Source organism: Electrona antarctica (assembly GCF_951216825.1).
Source record: "Electrona antarctica genome assembly, chromosome: 8".
Taxonomy (NCBI): domain Eukaryota; kingdom Metazoa; phylum Chordata; class Actinopteri; order Myctophiformes; family Myctophidae; genus Electrona; species Electrona antarctica.
The window spans coordinates 35,755,578-35,776,544 of NC_136789.1; the positions used below are offsets into that span (position 1 = coordinate 35,755,578).

Below are 20,967 nucleotides of genomic sequence, written 5' to 3' on the forward strand. Positions count from 1 at the left end.
TGGTCTCTAACATTACACCTAGCTACATGTTTAAGATGTGAGGGTATCTACCCTAGGGGACACGGGGAGAACATGCAAACTCCACACAGAAAGGCCCTTTCGACAACCCCGCCTCGGGTACGGGCACTGACGACGCAGAGGAGGAAACACGCCGCCAGCGCCCGCAGCGTCCCGAGTGGGAATCGAACCCAGGACCTTCTAGCTGTGAGGCGACAGCACCACCAACTGTGCCCCCTTTAACCGGTTAGTTTGATGACGCCGTTCCAGATGCAGTGTGTCGTCGTTTACACCCTTACCTGTGAGCTGACCACCTGGGCCAGGTGGCCCAGCACGGCGTTGTAGAGGCCTATGACTGGCCCCGGGGCCTCCGGGCCCAGAGCGGAGCTGCGACGCTCCGCGTGGTGGACGCACAGCCTGGACGTGAACTCTCTGGTCAGAGCGCTCTCCACCAGCTGGACCAGAGTCTGGCTGGACATGTGGACGGAGGGAGGGGAGCGACACAGCAGCCACGCCATGGCCTGCTTCACCTGGAGGAAAGAACATGTTATTATGACACGGAGGGAGGGAGGGGAGCGACACAGCAGCCACGCCATGGCCTGCTTCACCTGGAGGAAACAACATGTTATTATGACACGGAGGGAGGGAGGGGAGCGACACAGCAGCCACGCCATGGCCTGTCTCACCTGGAGGAAACAACAGGTTATTATGACACGGAGGGAGGGAGGGAGGGGAGCGACACAGCAGCCACGCCATGGCCTGCTTCACCTGGAGGAAACAACATGTTATTATGACACGGAGGGAGGGAGGGGAGCGACACAGCAGCCACAACATGGCCTGCTTCACCTGGAGGAAACAACAGGTTATTATGACACGGAGGGAGGGAGGGGAGCGACACAGCAGCCACGACATGGCCTGCTTCACCTGGAGGAAACAATATGTTATTATGACACGGAGGGAGGGAGGGGAGCGACACAGCAGCCACGCCATGGCCTGCTTCACCTGGAGGAAAGAACATGTTATTATGACACGGAGGGAGGGAGGGAGGGGAGCGACACAGCAGCCACGCCATGGCCTGCTTCACCTGGAGGAAACAACAGGTTATTATGACACGGAGGGAGGGAGGGGAGCGACACAGCAGCCACGACATGGCCTGTCTCACCTGGAGGAAGAGCATATTATGTTACTGTATGTGACAGTCATTAACACCAAACAATTTAGGCATTTAGCAGACTCTTAATCCAGAGCGACTTACATTAAGCAAGAACAAAAGCACGGCAATACATACAAAGTAGTTATCATAAGTCATACGCAAGCTGAGAACGTAATAATAGAATATCTTTATAATGGAACTATGCATGTACTCTTTATAGTGCTGTGTCTACATAAACATGCTATAAGTCTACATAAGATGGAGTCTGAAGAGGTGGGTTTTCAGACTACGGTGGAAGGTTGGGAGTGAGGCTGCAGTTCTGACTGCAATGGGAAGTTCATTCCATAGTTTTGGAGCCAGAAGGGAGAGGAGTTTGGGACGTGTGGAGCGTTGTCCCGGCGTTTTTAGTGACAAACAATGTGTCCATAGTCTCGGTGACCTTACAGACGTAAAAGTATGCAAAGGCTAAACGTATGTAATTTAGATAGCCTTTTATGTAGACATAGCATTCTATAGTGTATACTAGAGATGTCCCGATACTGAATCGGGACATCCCGAAAAAAGTGCATCGGGACATCCCTAGTGTACTCATAGTTTGATTGTACAGATATTATGTCTTAGCTTGCTTATGATCCTTGACAACTGTGTGTGTGTGTGTGTGTGTGTGTGTGTGTGTGTGTGTGTGTGTGTGTGTGTGTGTGACCTGTTCAGATCCCTGCAGGTCAGAGGTCATCTCAGGGATGTAGATCAGTGTGTATTCAGACAGCAGCCCCTCCCCCACCAGAGAGTCCAGCATCAGAGCTGTGGAGGAAAGAAACATTACATCTATGTATACATATTATACAATATAACACAGTTTATGTTATGTATGTATACATATTATACAATATAACATCTTATTACGTTACATCTATGTTATTATTATACAATATAACACCTTATTACGTTACAATATAACACAGTTTATGTTATGTATACATCGTTGCTGTCCAGAGGAAACCTCATAACTCCATTTGTTTCCATACATGCTATTGAACACCCTTTATGTCTGTGTGTTTCGAAAATATTGAACCAATGGAAAGGAGTAAAAAAACCACATTGGACAAAACCTCTCAACTCCAATGGACCCTCAAACTTTTACAAATCTATAAAGTAACTAAAGTTCTCAAATAACTGTAGGGCATTAACATAAAAATCGATTAGTCGACTATTCGACTAGCAAAACGGTAGTCGACACTGTAAATCAAAAATCGAGTAATCGTTAATATTATTTTTAATATTTTTTATGATTTTTTTTTATTTTTACAGCAGACATGCAGCTGTGAGCTCTGTTGTTTTGTTGGTAGTTCTCCAACTTAAGTACTAATCCCTTCCTGGCTGATTGTTTTCATATCATATACAAGCCGACTGTACGTGGGTTTTGCCGTCACCGTCACTCGTGTAGGTGCGGTGGGCGGCGGTGGCACTGGCAGCATTTAAGACAGATTTTCAAAAAGCATATGCCTCATACGCTCAATGGGGACAACTACAGTGTGTAAATACTTTTACTATTGGTGAGTTTACTACTGTAGTTTGTTCAACAAGTTAGATTGGAGACGTGTCGTCGTTTCGTCCGGTACAGTAGTATAGCAGCCTGTCCCTCCTCACTCTGCCCAATAATATCCAGTTTGGTGACAGTCAAACTACAGTAGCTCTTGCCGTGATTTCATGTTTATTTTTCATCTTTCTTCATGCTTATCCAACAAAAGTGCAGGCGTGCGGCATTATTAAAAACAAAGCCATGCCGCGCGATCATAGTTATAATAGTCGTGAAGTAGTTGATCATCTGATTCATAGCCTGGTAAGCCTGCTAGCTAGCAAGCCTAGTATGTAATCATAACCTCCTCCTAGCTTGTAGCTTCTAAAAACCAAAGGAACTGTGGTTGTAACTTGTTGTTGAACATTTAGGGTGTATGAAAAACATTGCATCATCCAACTGAACAAACATTTTCAACAACGTAACATGCTATGCTGCGCCGTAGAAAGGTCTTGCGCATCAAAAATAGCAGATCTACAAGCTCACAGCGCGTCCATCCGTGAGTCATTGTGGACTTGCAACTTTGACTTGACTTTTAACAGCTGTTGTGAATTTCGGCCAATCAGAGCGGCATTCAGCGTAATCTAGTAAGAGAGTGGCGACACTAGCGTTGACTCCCATTGTAACAATGGAATGCGGAAGTGCTCATTCTATCTCAATGGGATAGTTCCAATGTTTGGAACTATAGCCCATAGCACCCCGCTTTGTGGTGAGATCAAAGCGTGTCGCCACTCTCTTACTATTCCACTCGGCCTGCATTCACCACCTCTGTTTTGCAGTTAATCCTTCACTCGCGCTGGCCGTTTCAGAACACAATGTTTTAATGCTTGATTGGATGGAAAAAAATATCATATTTTACCGCCGACTAATCGATTATAAACCGATTTTGATGGTATTCGTGTCGACTATCAAAAATCACGTTTGGTTAATGCCCTAAACTGTAGTGGAGTAATTTAAATAGGTCAGTGTTGGGACTAGGGCGTTGCTTTTTGTGGCAACTAATAACGTAGTTACCATTTCCTATTCACTAACGCCGTTATGGTTACCGCCATTTAAATGGCTGCGCTACTGCGTTCCATTATAATCATCATGCCACGCCAGACCTCCCGGTCCTTCATTGCCATCCCCAGTTCCTGCTTACTGATGCCTGTGTCCCTAGCGATGACATCAGGGAACGACAGCTTTCTACCTCTGGTCCGCCCTGAGGCAGGACTCCAGAGAAGAAGGGAAGATATAACCTCATTGTCAGCTCTGTAGCAGTGGGGCTGTGTCATGTCTGAAGGTCTACATTAGTCTATGTAGTCATAGCACTTTATAAGTATAGTATAGTTTATATGTATAGTTTCATTATATAGAGATTCCATTGTTACGTTCCTAGCTTACGCATGTTTCTTGAATACTACTTTTTATGTATGTGATGTATTGCCATGATTGTTGTTCTTGCTTAGTGTAAATCGCTCTGGATTAAGAGCGTCTGCTAAATGCCTACATTGTAAATTGTAAGGCTCATTGCTCTTCCAAGACAGATTCTGCTGCTCTCATTAGAAGGCGGGTGTAAGTGCCATCCAACCGTTTCTCTAATTTCTTTGAAAGTGACCATGTCTCGGAGCCACAGAGTAGAATCGGCTCGACAGTCGCACGCACACGCACACGCACACACACACACACAGTATACCTTCTTCCAGCTGTGTTGCGTGGGCAGCACGCCCTCCGGGCACCAGGACCACCAGGGGCAGAGGGCAGTGCCAGCTGCTGACCTGCTGCAGTTGTCTGAGCTGGAGCAGAGCCGAGAGGAGGGACACGTCTCCGTCCTCCTGGCCTGCCCACGAGGCCCCGGCCTGGGCAGGGAGCAGCAGCACCAGGCTGCCGGTCCCCTGGAGGTCCAGGCCCTCTTCAGCCTTCAGCAGGCTGTCCTCGCTCAGAGGCCCACGGGACACCTGCAACGCCGGGGAGAGATGTCGTTACTCACTCACAAGAATAAGGTCGCAAATACAAGCGGTCGAAATGAGTTCTCTCCGCCGGGTGGCGGGCATCTCCCTTAGAGATAGGGTGAGAAGTTCAGTCACATGAGAGAGACTCCGAGTAGAACCGCTGCTCCTTCGCCTGGAAAGGAGCCAGCTTAGGTGGTTCGGGCATCTGGTTAGGATGCCTCTCGGGCGCCTCCCTAGGGAGGTCCTGGAGGCATCTGGTTAGGATGCCTCTCGGGCGTCTCCCTAGGGAGGTCATCGAGGCATCTGGTTAGGATGCCTCTCGGGCGTCTCCCTAGGGAGGTCCTCGATGCATCTGGTTAGGATGCCTCTCGGGCGTCTCCCTAGGGAGGTCCTCGAGGCATGTCCCACTGGGAGGAGACCCCGGGGCAGACCAAGGACCACGTCCCACTGGGAGGAGACCCCGGGGCAGACCAAGGATCACGTCCCACTGGGAGGAGACCCCGGGGCAGACCAAGGATCACGTCCCACTGGGAGGAGACCCCGGGGCAGACCAAGGATCACGTCCCACTGGGAGGAGACCCCGGGGCAGACCAAGGATCACGTCCCACTGGGAGGAGACCCCGGGGCAGACCAAGGATCACGTCCCACTGGGAGGAGACCCCGGGGCAGACCAAGGCGCAGTTGGAGGAAACACATCGACTCACTGGCCTTGGAACGTCTCGGGATCCCCCAGGAGGAAGTCACTAATGTTGCTCTGGAGAGGGATGTCTGGAGCTCTCTGGTGGAGCTGTTGCCCCCGCGACCCGACTACGGATAAGCGGTTGAAGATGGATGGTTACTCACTCACCGAAAGAAGTGCTTTGAAGGTGGTGGTTCTCGACTACTCTGGTCCACAGATACATGTTGTGACAACAGCCCATCTACAAGCTCACAACGCTTAGTTTGCAATAAGAAACAGTACTCCAGGAAAACCGTATTGTCCCGAATACAAGACGACTCGGATTATAAGACGACCCCCATTTTTCAAGACTCATTTGTGGAAATTGAATGTCAAATAGTCTCTAGTCCCTGATTATGATACCACCCCGTTGTATAGGATATTTATAATACCACCCCGTTGTTTAGGATATTTATAATACCACCCCGTTGTTTAGGGTATTTATAATACCACCCCGTTGTTTAGGGTATTTATAATACCACCCCGTTGTTTAGGATATTTATAATACCACCCCGTTGTTTAGGATATGTATAATACCACCCCGTTGTTTAGGATATGTATAATACCACCCTGTTGTTTAGGATATGTATAATACCACCCCGTTGTTTAGGATATTTATAATACCACCCCGTTGTTTAGGATATTTATAATACCACCCCGTTGTTTAGGATATTTATAATACCACCCCGTTGTTTAGGATATTTATAATACCACCCTGTTGTTTAGGATATTTATAATACCACCCCGTTGTTTAGGATATTTATAATACCACCCCGTTGTTTAGGGTATTTATAATACCACCCCGTTGTTTAGGATATTTATAATACCACCCCGTTGTTTAGGGTATTTATAATACCACCCCGTTGTTTAGGATATTTATAATACCACCCCGTTGTTTAGGATATTTATAATACCACCCCGTTGTTTAGGATATTTATAATACCACCCCGTTGTTTAGGGTATTTATAATACCACCCCGTTGTTTAGGGTATTTATAATACCACCCTGTTGTTTAGGATATTTATAATACCACCCCGTTGTTTAGGATATTTATAATACCACCCCGTTGTTTAGGATATTTATAATACCACCCCGTTGTTTAGGATATTTATAATACCACCCCGTTGTTTAGGATATTTATAATACCACCCCGTTGTTTAGGATATTTATAATACCACCCTGTTGTTTAGGATATTTATAATACCACCCCGTTGTTTAGGATATTTATAATACCACCCCGTTGTTTAGGATATTTATAATACCACCCTGTTGTTTAGGATATTTATAATACCACCCTGTTGTTTAGGATATTTATAATACCACCCCGTTGTTTAGGATATTTACATTGGAAAAAAACGTAGCACAATAGGGAATATATTAATGAACAATAGGAAAATACGCAATTACAAATGATAAACATTCTCTGCTTCAAGCCTTAATGCTGATGTGTGTGTGTCTGTGTGCACCTTGAGCCTACTGTGTGTGTGTGTGTGTGTGTGTGTGTGTACCTTGATGCTGACGTGCACGGTGTGTGTGTGTGTGTGTACCTTGATGCTGACGTGCACGGTGTGTGTGTGTGTGTGTACCTTGATGCTGACGTGCACGGTGTGTGTGTGTGTGTGTACCTTGATGCTGACGTGCACGGTGTGTGTGCGCTGTGCGTCGTGGTGGAGTGTGTTGCTGACGTAGAGCGTCTGCAGCGCACCGTCCGGTCGCTTCTCTGTAACCTCTGACCTCTTGTCTCCGCCCAGCTTCACCTCCAGCCAATCAGAGAGGATCCTACGACATAGGACAGGAAGTAGCGTTGTTAACATCGCCATGAACACGATTATGATGAGGAAAAAAGGAGAAAGAAGGAACATGCCTTCCCAGCATGCATTGCTCACTGAAGCCTCTCATGTCTCTTCAAATTAAAATGTTCTGCCAAATACCTGGAGGACTACTTAGCTATGAAACATGACTATGGTTTCACGCTTGCTATTTTATATATTTTTAAGTGTAGCAACAGTGAAAACAGCACAGGTAAACAGTGCTCTTATTTTACATTCCACAGACCAGCAGACAGAGCTCTCTGGACACGTTCAGGTGTTTAGACAGATATCTGTGTTGTGTTTATAGAAGACAGAGGTCTGGTCACGTTCAGGTGTTTAGACAGATATCTGTGTTGTGTTTATAGAAGACAGAGGTCTGGACACGTTCAGGTGTTTAGACAGATATCTGTGTTGTGTTTATAGAAGACAGAGGTCTGGTCACGTTCAGGTGTTTAGACAGATATCTGTGTTGTGTTTATAGAAGACAGAGCTCTGGACACGTTCAGGTGTTCAGACAGATATCTGTGTTGTGTTTATAGAAGACAGAGCTCTGGTCACGTTCAGGTGTTTAGACAGATATCTGTGTTGTGTTTATAGAAGACAGAGCTCTGGACACGTTCAGGTGTTCAGACAGATATCTGTGTTGTGTTTATAGAAGACAGAGCTCTGGACACGTTCAGGTGTTCAGACAGATATCTGTGTTGTGTTTATAGAAGACCGAACTCTGGTCACGTTCAGGTGTTTAGACAGATATCTGTGTTGTGTTTATAGACGGTTGCGTCCCCTCTCAAGCGAGCACTTGCCCAGTCTGGAAACCTAAAAGCAAACTCCACCTGACTCCAAACCTTAAACTCCAACCCTTAATGTCAATGCCTGCTTCTCCCTTCTCTAAAACACCCTGGACAACACTCCTCACGTCCTAGACTCTTCTCCCTTCTCTAAAACACCCTGGACAACGCTCCACACGTCCCAGACTCTTCTCCCTTCTCTAAAACACCCTGGACAACGCTCCTCACGTCCTAGACTCTTCTCCCTTCTCTAAAACATCCTGGACAAAGCTCCTCACGTCCTAGACTCTTCTCCCTTCTCTAAAACACCCTGGACAACGCTACTCACGTCCTAGACTCATCTCCCTTCTCTAGAACACCCTGGACAACGCTCCACACGTCCCAGACTCTTCTCCCTTCTCTAAAACACCCTGGACAACGCTCCTCACGTCCTAGACTCTTCTCCCTTCTCTAAAACACCCTGGACAACGCTCCTCACGTCCTAGACTCTTCTCCCTTCTCTAAAACACCCTGGACAACGCTCCACACGTCCTAGACTCTTCTCCCTTCTCTAAAACACCCTGGACAACGCTCCATGCGTCCTAGACTCTTCTCCCTTCTCTAAAACACCCTGGACCACGCTCCTCACGTCCTAGACTCTTCTCCCTTCTCTAAAACACCCTGGACAACGCTCCACACGTCCTAGACTCTTCTCCCTTCTCTAAAACACCCTGGACACCGCTCCACACGTCCTAGACTCTTCTCCCTTCTCTAAAACACCCTGGACAACGCTCCACACGTCCCAGACTCTTCTCCCTTCTCTAAAACACCCTGGACAACGCTCCACACGTCCCAGACTCTTCTCCCTTCTCTAAAACACCCTGGACAACGCTCCACACGTCCTAGAAGGTTAGATGATATTCTGACCTGTCCTCCAGGCTGGTGTGTCCATCGTGGTCTCCAGGCAGCAGCAGGGTGGTCTTCCAGTAGATCCTGTCAGGTGGGTTGGGAAGGTTCTCCATCACCAGCGCTGGAAGATCCAGTGGTCTCCATACCCTCTCACTGAAGAACATAGGATAAGTAAGAGAGTGTGTGCGTGCGTGCGCGCGCGCGCGCGCGCGCGCGCGCGCGCGCGCGCGTGCGTGCGTGCGTGTGCGTGTGCGTGTGCGTGTGCGCGCGCGTGTGTGTGTGTGTGTGTGTGTGTGTGCGCGTGTGTGTGTGTGCGCAATGTAAATGGTAGCCATTGGTTCAGTTACTTACTTCAACAGCTGTTGGAAGTAATACTGCACCCTCATCTGATGCACGGCCTCCTGTCTCATCTGGTCAAACCTGGAGGAAACAATGATTAAAGACTGGATTACGTATTATGTAAGGGATAATATCTGTAAGGGATAATATCTGTAAGGGATAATATCTGTAAGCATCCGTTAGACTTTAACTGTGGCTTTTCAAAATAAGAGCTCAAATGCTGGCGTGAATTAGATCCTAATTTTTCAATAAATGCTAGCACTGAAAGTTTTGTTTTGTACTCTGACAGGAGCCTGCCTGCTGCTCAGGGCAACCCTGCTGCTCAGAGTAACCCTGCTGCTCGGGGTTACCCCGAGCAGCATGCTCGGGGTAACCCTGCTGCTCGGGGTAACCCTGCTGCTCGGGGTAACCCTGCTGCTTTACCCTGCTGCTCGGGGTAACCCTGCTGCTTTACCCTGCTGCTCGGGGTAACCCCGAGCAGCAGGGTTACCCTGAGCAGCAGGGTTACAGGGTAACCCTGCTGCTCGGGGTAACCCTGCTGCTCGGGGTAACCCTGCTGCTCAGGACATGAATTGAATCTCCAAAGGTCCAAATGGGGACAACCCTACCGGTAAGTGACATCGTATTAACATGTTCCATCATACAGATTGGACAACCCTACCGGTAAGTGACATCGTATTAACATGTTCCATCATACAGATTGGACAACCCCACCGGTAAGTGACATCGTATTAACATGTTCCATCATACAGATTGGACAACCCTACCGGTAAGTGACATCGTATTAACATGTTCCATCATACAGATTGGACAACCCTACCGGTAACTGACATCGTATTAACATGTTCCATCATACAGATTGGACAAAAAAAAAAATTATTCACAGAAAAATAAGTTACATAGCGAGCCCTTAAGGTGACGGTGATAATGACCTGGTGCTGGGGAAGGTGAGAGTGTTAAAGTCACAGTGATAATTACCTGGTGCTGGAGAAGGTGACGGTGCCAGCGTTGCCCAGGTTGACCACACCCCGTGCCAGCTGTTCCAGGCAGGGCCTCTGGGGGGCGCTGGGGGTCAGCGCCTTCAGCTTGAAGCGGGGGTCCACGCAGCAGGGGGCCGCGGGGAAGCCGCGCATCTGTCTCTTTAGCTGACGGCGGACCGCCACCACATCCAACCACCTGGAATAACACATCCAACCACTTTAAACATCCAACCACCTGGAATTAACACATCCAACCACTTTAAACATCCAACCATCTGGAATTAACACATCCAACCATGTTAAACATCCAACCATCTGGAATTAACACATCCAACCATGTTAAACATCCAACCATCTGGAATTAACACATCCAACCATGTTACACATCCAACCATCTGGAATTAACACATCCAACCATGTTAAACATCCAACCATCTGGAATTAACACATCCAACCATGTTAAACATCCAACCACCTGGAATTAACACATCCAACCATGTTAAACATCCAACCACCTGGAATAACACATCCAACCACTTTAAACATCCAACCACCTGGAATTAACACATCCAACCATGTTAAACATCCAACCACCTGGAATTAACACATCCAACCATGTTAAACATCCAACCACCTGGAATTAACACATCCAACCATGTTAAACATCCAACCATCTGGAATTAACACATCCAACCATGTTAAACATCCAACCATCTGGAATTAACACATCCAACCATGTTAAACATCCAACCATCTGGAATTAACACATCCAACCACTTTAAACATCCAACCACCTGGAATTAACACATCCAACCATGTTAAACATCCAACCACCTGGAATTAAAACATCCAACCACTTTAAACATCCAACCACCTGGAATTAACACATCCAACCACTTTAAACATCCAACCACCTGGAATTAACACATCCAACCACTTTAAACATCCAACCACCTGGAATTAAAACATCCAACCACTTGAAACATCCAACCACCTGGAATTAACACATCCAACCACTTTAAACATCCAACCACCTGGAATTAACACATCCAACCACTTTAAACATCCAACCACCTGGAATTAACACATCCAACCACTTTAAACATCCAACCATCTGGAATGAACACATCCAACCATGTTAAACATCCAACCACCTGGAATTAACACATCCAACCATGTTAAACATCCAACCATCTGGAATTAACACATCCAACCATGTTAAACATCCAACCACCTGGAATTAACACATCCAACCATGTTAAACATCCAACCACCTGGAATTAACACATCCAACCACTTTAAACATCCAACCACCTGGAATTAACACATCCAACCATGTTAAACATCCAACCATCTGGAATTAACACATCCAACCATGTTAAACATCCAACCACCTGGAATTAACACATCCAACCATGTTAAACATCCAACCATCTGGAATGAACACATCCAACCATGTTAAACATCCAACCATCTGGAATTAACACATCCAACCATGTTAAACATCCAACCATCTGGGATTAACACATCCAACCATGTTAAACATCTAACCATCTGGAATGAACACATCCAACCATGTTAAACATCCAACCATCTGGAATTAACACATCCAACCACTTTAAACATCCAACCACCTGGAATTAACACATCCAACCATCTGAGATTAACACACTCGATCGGATTAATCCGGTTCGGTCTATATCATTTTTTTTTGTTTTTTTTGTTTTTTTATCCCACAATTTTGTAACCCATTTTTCACCCCTGTGCCAATTATCTAATGTGATCCTGGGCTCTACACACCCTCCGCCAACCTAGTCTCCATATATGGGGGACATGGGGAGAGCAACGGACTTGAACTCATGCTTCCTTCATGCCTGAGTGTCCAAGTTGCTCCTTTACACCTGACAGGGGGGAGTTTCCCTGGTTGGACGTAGCCCGTGGAAGGAACACGTTATTCCAACCAGTTCCTTTCCCCTCCATCAGGCGCCCCGGCTGGCCAGGGGGAGGCAGTTTAGAGACCAGGATTACTGCATGTTTTTTGTGAGGGTACCTACCCTAGGGGACACGGGGAGAACATGTGAGGGCACCTACCCTAGGGGACACGGGGAGAACATGTGAGGGTACTTACCCTAGGGGACACGGGGAGAACATGTGAGGGTACCTACCCTAGGGGACACGGGGAGAACATGTGAGGGCACCTACCCTAGGGGACACGGGGAGAACATGTGAGGGTACCTACCCTAGGGGACACGGGGAGAACATGTGAGGGTACCTACCCTAGGGGACACGGGGAGAACATGTGAGGGTACCTACCCTAGGGGACACGGGGAGAACAAGTGAGGGTACCTACCCTAGGGGACACGGGGAGAACATGTGAGGGTACCTACCCTAGGGGACACGGGGAGAACATGTGAGGGTACCTACCCTAGGGGACACGGGGAGAACATGTGAGGGTACCTACCCTAGGGGACACGGGGAGAACAAGTGAGGGTACCTACCCTAGGGGACACGGGGAGAACATGTGAGGGTACCTACCCTAGGGGACACGGGGAGAACATGTGAGGGTACCTACCCTAGGGGACACGGGGAGAACATGTGAGGGTACCTACCCTAGGGGACACGGGGAGAACATGTGAGGGTACCTACCCTAGGGGACACGGGGAGAACAAGTGAGGGTACCTACCCTAGGGGACACGGGGAGAACATGTGAGGGTACCTACCCTAGGGGACACGGGGAGAACATGTGAGGGTACCTACCCTAGGGGACACGGGGAGAACATGTGAGGGTACCTACCCTAGGGGACACGGGGAGAACATGTGAGGGTACCTACCCTAGGGGACACGGGGAGAACATGTGAGGGTACCTACCCTAGGGGACACGGGGAGAACATGTGAGGGTACCTACCCTAGGGGACACGGGGAGAACATGTGAGGGTACCTACCCTAGGGGACACGGGGAGAACATGTGAGGGTACCTACCCTAGGGGACACGGGGAGAATATGTGAGGGTACCTACCCTAGGGGACACGGGGAGAACATGTGAGGGTACCTACCCTAGGGGACACGGGGAGAACATGCAAACTCCACACAGAAAGGCCCTTTCGCCAACCCCGCCTCGGGGCACTGATGACGCGGAGGAGGAAACACGCCGCCATCACCCACATCGTCCTCAGCGGGAATCGAACCCAGGACCTTCTAGCTGTGAGGCGACAGCACTACCAACTGTGCCACCGTGCCCCCTAGGGGGCGCCACCATGCCCCTCTCTATCCTTGTATTACTCTAAGCCTCACACAGCTGCAGTGAGAGTGAGATCCCAGCGTTCCCATAGCCTGAAGGGCCTTAGTTCCCATTAGTAAAAAACGAAACGAACAAGACATTTTTTTTCTCCTTTCTTTAAGGGGCGGGTACCTTTTGATGTACTTGCGGATGCGCTGCAGCTCCGCCCTCAGGACGTTTTCCACCAATAGGGCGACGTCAGCCTCCAGCGTCTCCTCCAATAGGACGGAGCATTCCTCCTCGGTGCAGCGAGAGATAAGCTCCTCCTTCTCCTCCTGTGCCTCCCTGAGGAACACACACACACACACACACACACACACACACACACACACACACACACACACACACACACACACACACACACACACACACACACACACACACACACACACACACACACACACACACACACACACACACACACACACACACACACACACACACACACACACACACACACACACGATGAGTGTCAATGTGAGGGTTTGAGAACCGCTGCTGTAGTCTGTCGACTCTGTTCTCAGAACCACTAGTCTGTCGACTCTGTTCTCAGAACCACTAGTCTGTCGACTCTGTTCTCAGAACCACTAGTCTGTCGACTCTGTTCTCAGAACCACTGCTGTAGTCTGTCGACTCTGTTCTAAGAACCACTAGTCTGTCGACTCTGTTCTCAGAACCACTAGTCTGTCGACTCTGTTCTCAGAACCACTAGTCTGTCGACTCTGTTCTCAGAACCCCTAGTCTGTCGACTCTGTTCTCAGAACCACTAGTCTGTCGACTCTGTTCTCAGAACCACTGCTGTAGTCTGTTGACTCTGTTCTCAGAACCACTAGTCTGTCGACTCTGTTCTCAGAACCACTAGTCTGTTGACTCTGTTCTCAGAACCACTAGTCTGTTGACTCTGTTCTCAGAACCACTAGTCTGTCGACTCTGTTCTCAGAACCACTAGTCTGTCGACTCTGTTCTCAGAACCACTAGTCTGTTGACTCTGTTCTCAGAACCACTAGTCTGTTGACTCTGTTCTCAGAACCACTAGTCTGTTGACTCTGTTCTCAGAACCACTAGTCTGTTGACTCTGTTCTCAGAACCACTAGTCTGTTGACTCTGTTCTCAGAACCACTAGTCTGTTGACTCTGTTCTCAGAACCACTAGTCTGTTGACTCTGTTCTCAGAACCACTAGTCTGTTGACTCTGTTCTCAGAACCACTGGTCTGTTGACTCTGTTCTCAGAACCACTGGTCTGTTGACTCTGTTCTCAGAACCACTAGTCTGTTGACTCTGTTCTCAGAACCACTAGTCTGTTGACTCTGTTCTCAGAACCACTAGTCTGTTGACTCTGTTCTCAGAACCACAGCTGTAGTCTGTTGACTCTGTTCTCAGAACCACTGGTGTAGTCTGTTGACTCTGTTCTCAGAACCACTAGTCTGTTGACTCTGTTCTCAGAACCACTGGTCTGTTGACTCTGTTCTCAGAACCACTGGTCTGTTGACTCTGTTCTCAGAACCACTAGTCTGTTGACTCTGTTCTCAGAACCACTAGTCTGTTGACTCTGTTCTCAGAACCACTAGTCTGTCGACTCTGTTCTCAGAACCACTGCTGTAGTCTGTTGACTCTGTTCTCAGAACCACTGGTCTGTTGACTCTGTTCTCAGAACCACTGCTGTAGTCTGTTGACTCTGTTCTCAGAACCACTAGTCTGTCGACTCTGTTCTCAGAACCACTAGTCTGTTGACTCTGTTCTCAGAACCACTAGTCTGTTGACTCTGTTCTCAGAACCACTAGTCTGTTGACTCTGTTCTCAGAACCACTGCTGTAGTCTGTTGACTCTGTTCTCAGAACCACTAGTCTGTCGACTCTGTTCTCAGAACCACTAGTCTGTTGACTCTGTTCTCAGAACCACTAGTCTGTTGACTCTGTTCTCAGAACCACTAGTCTGTTGACTCTGTTCTCAGAACCACTGCTGTAGTCTGTTGACTCTGTTCTCAGAACCACTAGTCTGTCGACTCTGTTCTCAGAACCACTAGTCTGTTGACTCTGTTCTCAGAACCACTAGTCTGTTGACTCTGTTCTCAGAACCACTAGTCTGTCGACTCTGTTCTCAGAACCACTAGTCTGTTGACTCTGTTCTCAGAACCACTAGTCTGTTGACTCTGTTCTCAGAACCACTAGTCTGTTGACTCTGTTCTCAGCAAGTAGGCAGTGGTCCGGTAGACCGGTAGGTACCACTAGTACCACATAATCCTAATAGAATCATTTGCCACACGTTTTAGATAAGGCTGGAGGGAGAGTGACCTGGGCCTAAAGGTCAAAGGTCTGTTGACTCTGTTCTCAGAACCACTAGTCTGTTGACTCTGTTCTCAGAAACACTGCTGTAGTCTGTTGACTCTGTTCTCAGAACCACTAGTCTGTTGACTCTGTTCTCAGAACCACTGCTGTAGTCTGTTGACTCTGTTCTCAGAACCACTGGTCTGTTGACTCTGTTCTCAGAACCACTAGTCTGTTGACTCTGTTCTCAGAACCACTAGTCTGTTGACTCTGTTCTCAGAACCACTAGTCTGTTGACTCTGTTCTCAGAACCACTAGTCTGTTGACTCTGTTCTCAGAACCACTAGTCTGTTGACTCTGTTCTCAGAACCACTAGTCTGTTGACTCTGTTCTCAGAACCACTAGTCTGTTGACTCTGTTCTCAGAACCACTAGTCTGTTGACTCTGTTCTCAGAACCACTAGTCTGTTGACTCTGTTCTCAGAACCACAGCTGTAGTCTGTTGACTCTGTTCTCAGAACCACTAGTCTGTTGACTCTGTTCTCAGAACCACTAGTCTGTCGACTCTGTTCTCAGAACCACTGCTGTAGTCTGTTGACTCTGTTCTCAGAACCACTGCTGTAGTCTGTTGACTCTGTTCTCAGAACCACTAGTCTGTCGACTCTGTTCTCAGAACCACTAGTCTGTCGACTCTGTTCTCAGAACCACTAGTCTGTTGACTCTGTTCTCAGAACCACTGCTGTAGTCTGTTGACTCTGTTCTCAGAACCACTGCTGTAGTCTGTTGACTCTGTTCTCAGAACCACTGCTGTAGTCTGTTGACTCTGTTCTCAGAACCACTAGTCTGTCGACTCTGTTCTCAGAACCACTAGTCTGTCGACTCTGTTCTCAGAACCACTAGTCTGTTGACTCTGTTCTCAGAACCACTCCTGTAGTCTGTTGACTCTGTTCTCAGAACCACTAGTCTGTTGACTCTGTTCTCAGAACCACTAGTCTGTTGACTCTGTTCTCAGAACCACTAGTCTGTTGACTCTGTTCTCAGAACCAGTAGTCTGTTGACTCTGTTCTCAGAACCACTGCTGTAGTCTGTCGACTCTGTTCTCAGCAAGTAGGCAGTGGTCCGGTAGACCGGTAGGTACCACTAGTACCAACTAATCCTAATAGAATCATTTGCCACACGTTTTAGATAAGGCTGGAGGGAGAGTGACCTGGGCCTAAAGGTCAACGGCTACTACAGCCTGTGATGCTCTGACCTAGAGGTCAAACTCACCGTATCTGCTGGGCAGCGGTCTCCATGATGCTGTGACCTACGACCTCCTGGATGAGTTCTGTAGCCAGACTCACACTGTAGTGGCTGAGCAGCACCTCTCGCTCCTGTCTCCTCCTGTAAAGTCAAAGTCATACGATTTGTCACACACGTTACCGCAGTGAATCTTGTTCTCCGCATTTTACCCATCTCTTGGAGCAGTGAGCTGCAGCCAAGGAGCGTTGATCTGCAGCCGTGCCGCGCTCGGGAATAATTTGATCAGTAGATTTGACCCCCCCAATCCAACCCTTTGATGCTGAGTGCCAAGCAGGGAGGCATTGGGTCCCATTTTTACAGTCTTTGGTATGACCCGGCCGGGGATCGAACCCCCGACCTCCCAGTTCCCAGTTTCAGGGCGGACACTCTAACCACAAGGCCACTGTCTGGTAACATAAATATGATCAGAATTATTATCTAGTACTACTGTAGTGCAGTGCTCTAGTCCATCTATAAATGCACCAAGTCTCTGTACGTGTGTACATACGTGTGTAATCCACGTAACTCGAGAACCGTTCGCTACACCGACTTCAAATTCCACACAGGCGTTCCAATGAACACCCCCACAGGGAGTGCAGTGGCCGGTGTCGTGTCGGTCGGACACACAGTTGTCCAGAATCAGCACAAAAGGACACTAGTACGACCACACCGTTTTAAAGCAGACTTCCATGACAAGCAACGACAACGTCGGCGCACTGGCTCTTCAAAGGTTATGCCTTTTGTAATCTCTGCATCATTGAAAATGAGGCCTTTCCCTCAATGTATTCACAAGAAAATACAATTTACAATTTAGGCATTTATCAGACGCTCTTAATCCAGAGCGATTTACATTAAGCAAGAACAAAAAGCATGGCAATAAATCACATACATAAAAAGTAGTTATCATGAAAAATGGGTAAGCTAACGTAACAGTGGAATATCTATATAATGTACTATGAAGTGCTATGACTACATGCAATCTAAATCTAATCTAAATCTAATCTAATAAATCTAATCTAATCGAAATAAATAAAGGTTGAAAGAATACATTCTAAAGTACTTCATATTATTATCTCATCCATCGCCAAGGACTTATTTAACTTCTTTTTCATGATGTCCTGGAGCGCCAAGGACGTGTTTTTCGTGTTTTATAACATGGTAAAAAAAAAAAAAAAAAAAAAAAAACTTTTTTTTTATTTATTTTTTTAGACTTTTTTTAAAAAAATAAATAAAAATATATAAAATAAAATAAAAGATATATAGTGGCGGTCAGGGCCTTTTGGCGCCCCCTAGTGGCGATGGATGAGTTATCATTAAGGCCAGCAGGGGGCAGTCATTCCTACCTGGCTTCGTCCACTTTGCGTTTCTCCTCAGCGATACGTTCCTCCTCCAGATGGATCTGATTGGACGAAACCTCCCGAAGCTCCTCCCCCACGACCTCACTCACCAGCGCCTCCACCTGGACACTGCTCTCACTGCAGGACACACACACACACACACACACACACACACACACACACACACACACACACACACACACACACACACACACACACACACACACACACACACACACACACACACACACACACACAGTAGTGGGGGTCATCTTTCAGCTAAGGGGTCTGTAGAAGACTCCCTCGCTTACTGTAATGTGATTAATGTGAATGTCATGTGATACTGTAATGTAATGCGATTACTGTAATGTAATGCGATTACTGTAATGTGATTAATGTGAATGTAATGTGATACTGTAATGTAATGTGATTACTGTAATGTGATTAATGTGAATGTAATGTGATACTGTAATGTAATGTGATTACTGTAATGTAATGTGATTACTGTAATGTGATTAATGTGAATGTAATGTGATACTGTAATGTAATGTGATTACTGTAATGTGATTAATGTGAATGTAATGTGATACTGTAATGTAATGTGATTACTGTAATGTGATTACTGTAATGTGATTAATGTGAATGTAATGTGATACTGTAATGTAATGCGATTACTGTAATGTGATTAATGTGAATGTAATGTGATACTGTAATGTAATGCGATTACTGTAATGTGATTACTGTGAATGTAATGTGATACTGTAATGTAATGTGATTACTGTAATGTGATTAATGTGAATGTAGTGTGATACTGTAATGTAATGTGATTACTGTAATGTGATTAATGTGAATGTAATGTGATACTGTAATGTAATGTGATTACTTACTCCAGGGCTGCGGAGGTGTATGCAAAGCCAGCGAGCGCGACCTGGTTGACCTCCGACCCCAGCACCTCCTCCACCATGGAGTCCACCTCACACACAATGTCCTGCAGCACATTAACACTTTAGCGCCCATTCCATTTATAAACACGGAGCCCTTTTACGGACGGACCGTCTGTTGTTGTGGATGTCTGTGTTGCAGCTATCAATAGCAACGCCACTCTAGAGTCTGTTGTTGTGCATGTCTGTGTAGCAGCTAACAATAGCAACGCCACTCTAGAGTCTGTTGTTGTGGATGTCTGTGTAGCAGCTAACAATAGCAACGCCACTCTAGAGTCTGTTGTTGTGGATGTCTGTGTAGCAGACGGACCGGTGGTTGTTGTGGATGTCTGTGTAGCAGCTAACAATAGCAACGCCACTCTAGAGTCTACCAACGGACCGGCTGTTGTTGTGGATGTCTGTGTAGCAGCTATCAATAGCAACGCCACTCTAGAGTCTGTTGTTGTGGATGTGTGTGTAGCAGCTAACAATAGCAACGCCACTCTAGAGTCTGTTGTTGTGGATGTCTGTGTAGCAGCTAACAATAGCAAAGCCACTCCAGAGTCTGTTGTTGTGGATGTCTGTGTAGCAGCTAACAATAGCAACGCCACTCCAGAGTCTGTTGTTGTGCATGTCTGTGTAGCAGCTAACAATAGCAACGCCACTCTAGAGTCTGTTGTTGTGGATGTCTGTGTAGCAGCTAACAATAGCAACGCCACTCTAGAGTCTGTTGTTGTGCATGTCTGTGTAGCAGCTAACAATAGCAACGCCACTCTAGAGTCTGTTGTTGTGGATGTCTGTGTAGCAGCTAACAATAGCAACGCCACTCTAGAGTCTGTTGTTGTGCATGTCTGTGTAGCAGCTAACAATAGCAACGCCACTCTAGAGTCTGTTGTTGTGGATGTCTGTGTAGCAGCTAACAATAGCAACGCCACTCTAGAGTCTGTTGTTGTGCATGTCTGTGTAGCAGCTAACAATAGCAACGCCACTCTAGAGTCTGTTGTTGTGCATGTCTGTGTAGCAGCTAACAATAGCAATGCCACTCCAGAGTCTGTTGTTGTGGATGTCTGTGTAGCAGCTAACAATAGCAACGCCACTCTAGAGTCTGTTGTTGTGCATGTCTGTGTAGCAGCTAACAATAGCAACGCCACTCTAGAGTCTGTTGTTGTGCATGTCTGTGTAGCAGCTAACAATAGCAACGCCACTCTAGAGTCTGTTGTTGTGCATGTCTGTGTAGCAGCTAACAATAGCAACGCCACTCTAGAGTCTGTTGTTGTGGATGTCTGTGTAGCAGCTAACAATAGCAACGCCACTCTAGAGTCTGTTGCTGTGGATGTCTGTGTAGCAGCTAACAATAGCAACGCCACTCTAGAGTCTGTTGTTGTGCATGTCTGTGTAGCAGCTAACAATAGCAACGCCACTCTAGAGTCTGTTGTTGTGGATGTCTGTGTAGCAGCTAACAATAGCAACGCCACTCTAGAGTCTGTTGTTGTGGATGTCTGTGTAGCAGCTAATAATAGCAACGCCACTCTAGAGTCTGTTGTTGTGGATGTCTGTGTAGCAGACGGACCGGCTGTTGTTGTGGATGTCTGTGTAGCAGCTAACAATAGCAACGCCACTCTAGAGTCTACCGACGGACCGGCTGTTGTTGTGGATGTCTGTGTAGCAGCTAACAATAGCAACGCCACTCTAGAGTACACTCTGTGTA

General features: G+C 47.1%; 1 protein-coding gene across 2 annotated transcripts in view; it reads right to left on the bottom strand.

Moving 5' to 3' along the window:
- Positions 1 to 20,967, bottom strand: part of mcm3ap (minichromosome maintenance complex component 3 associated protein) — a 67,769-nt gene that overhangs the window by 12,076 nt on the left and 34,726 nt on the right. For both annotated transcript variants that reach the window (XM_079507727.1, XM_079507726.1), the window contains exons 21-31: positions 19,227 to 19,327; positions 18,346 to 18,477; positions 16,991 to 17,104; positions 13,591 to 13,743; positions 10,180 to 10,377; positions 9,214 to 9,282; positions 8,881 to 9,015; positions 7,001 to 7,154; positions 4,402 to 4,663; positions 1,854 to 1,951; positions 297 to 527 (exon numbers count right to left, since the gene is read on the bottom strand). In XM_079507727.1, the coding sequence (XP_079363853.1) occupies positions 297 to 527; positions 1,854 to 1,951; positions 4,402 to 4,663; positions 7,001 to 7,154; positions 8,881 to 9,015; positions 9,214 to 9,282; positions 10,180 to 10,377; positions 13,591 to 13,743; positions 16,991 to 17,104; positions 18,346 to 18,477; positions 19,227 to 19,327 (1,647 nt within the window). The remainder of the gene's footprint in view (positions 1 to 296; positions 528 to 1,853; positions 1,952 to 4,401; positions 4,664 to 7,000; positions 7,155 to 8,880; positions 9,016 to 9,213; positions 9,283 to 10,179; positions 10,378 to 13,590; positions 13,744 to 16,990; positions 17,105 to 18,345; positions 18,478 to 19,226; positions 19,328 to 20,967) is intronic.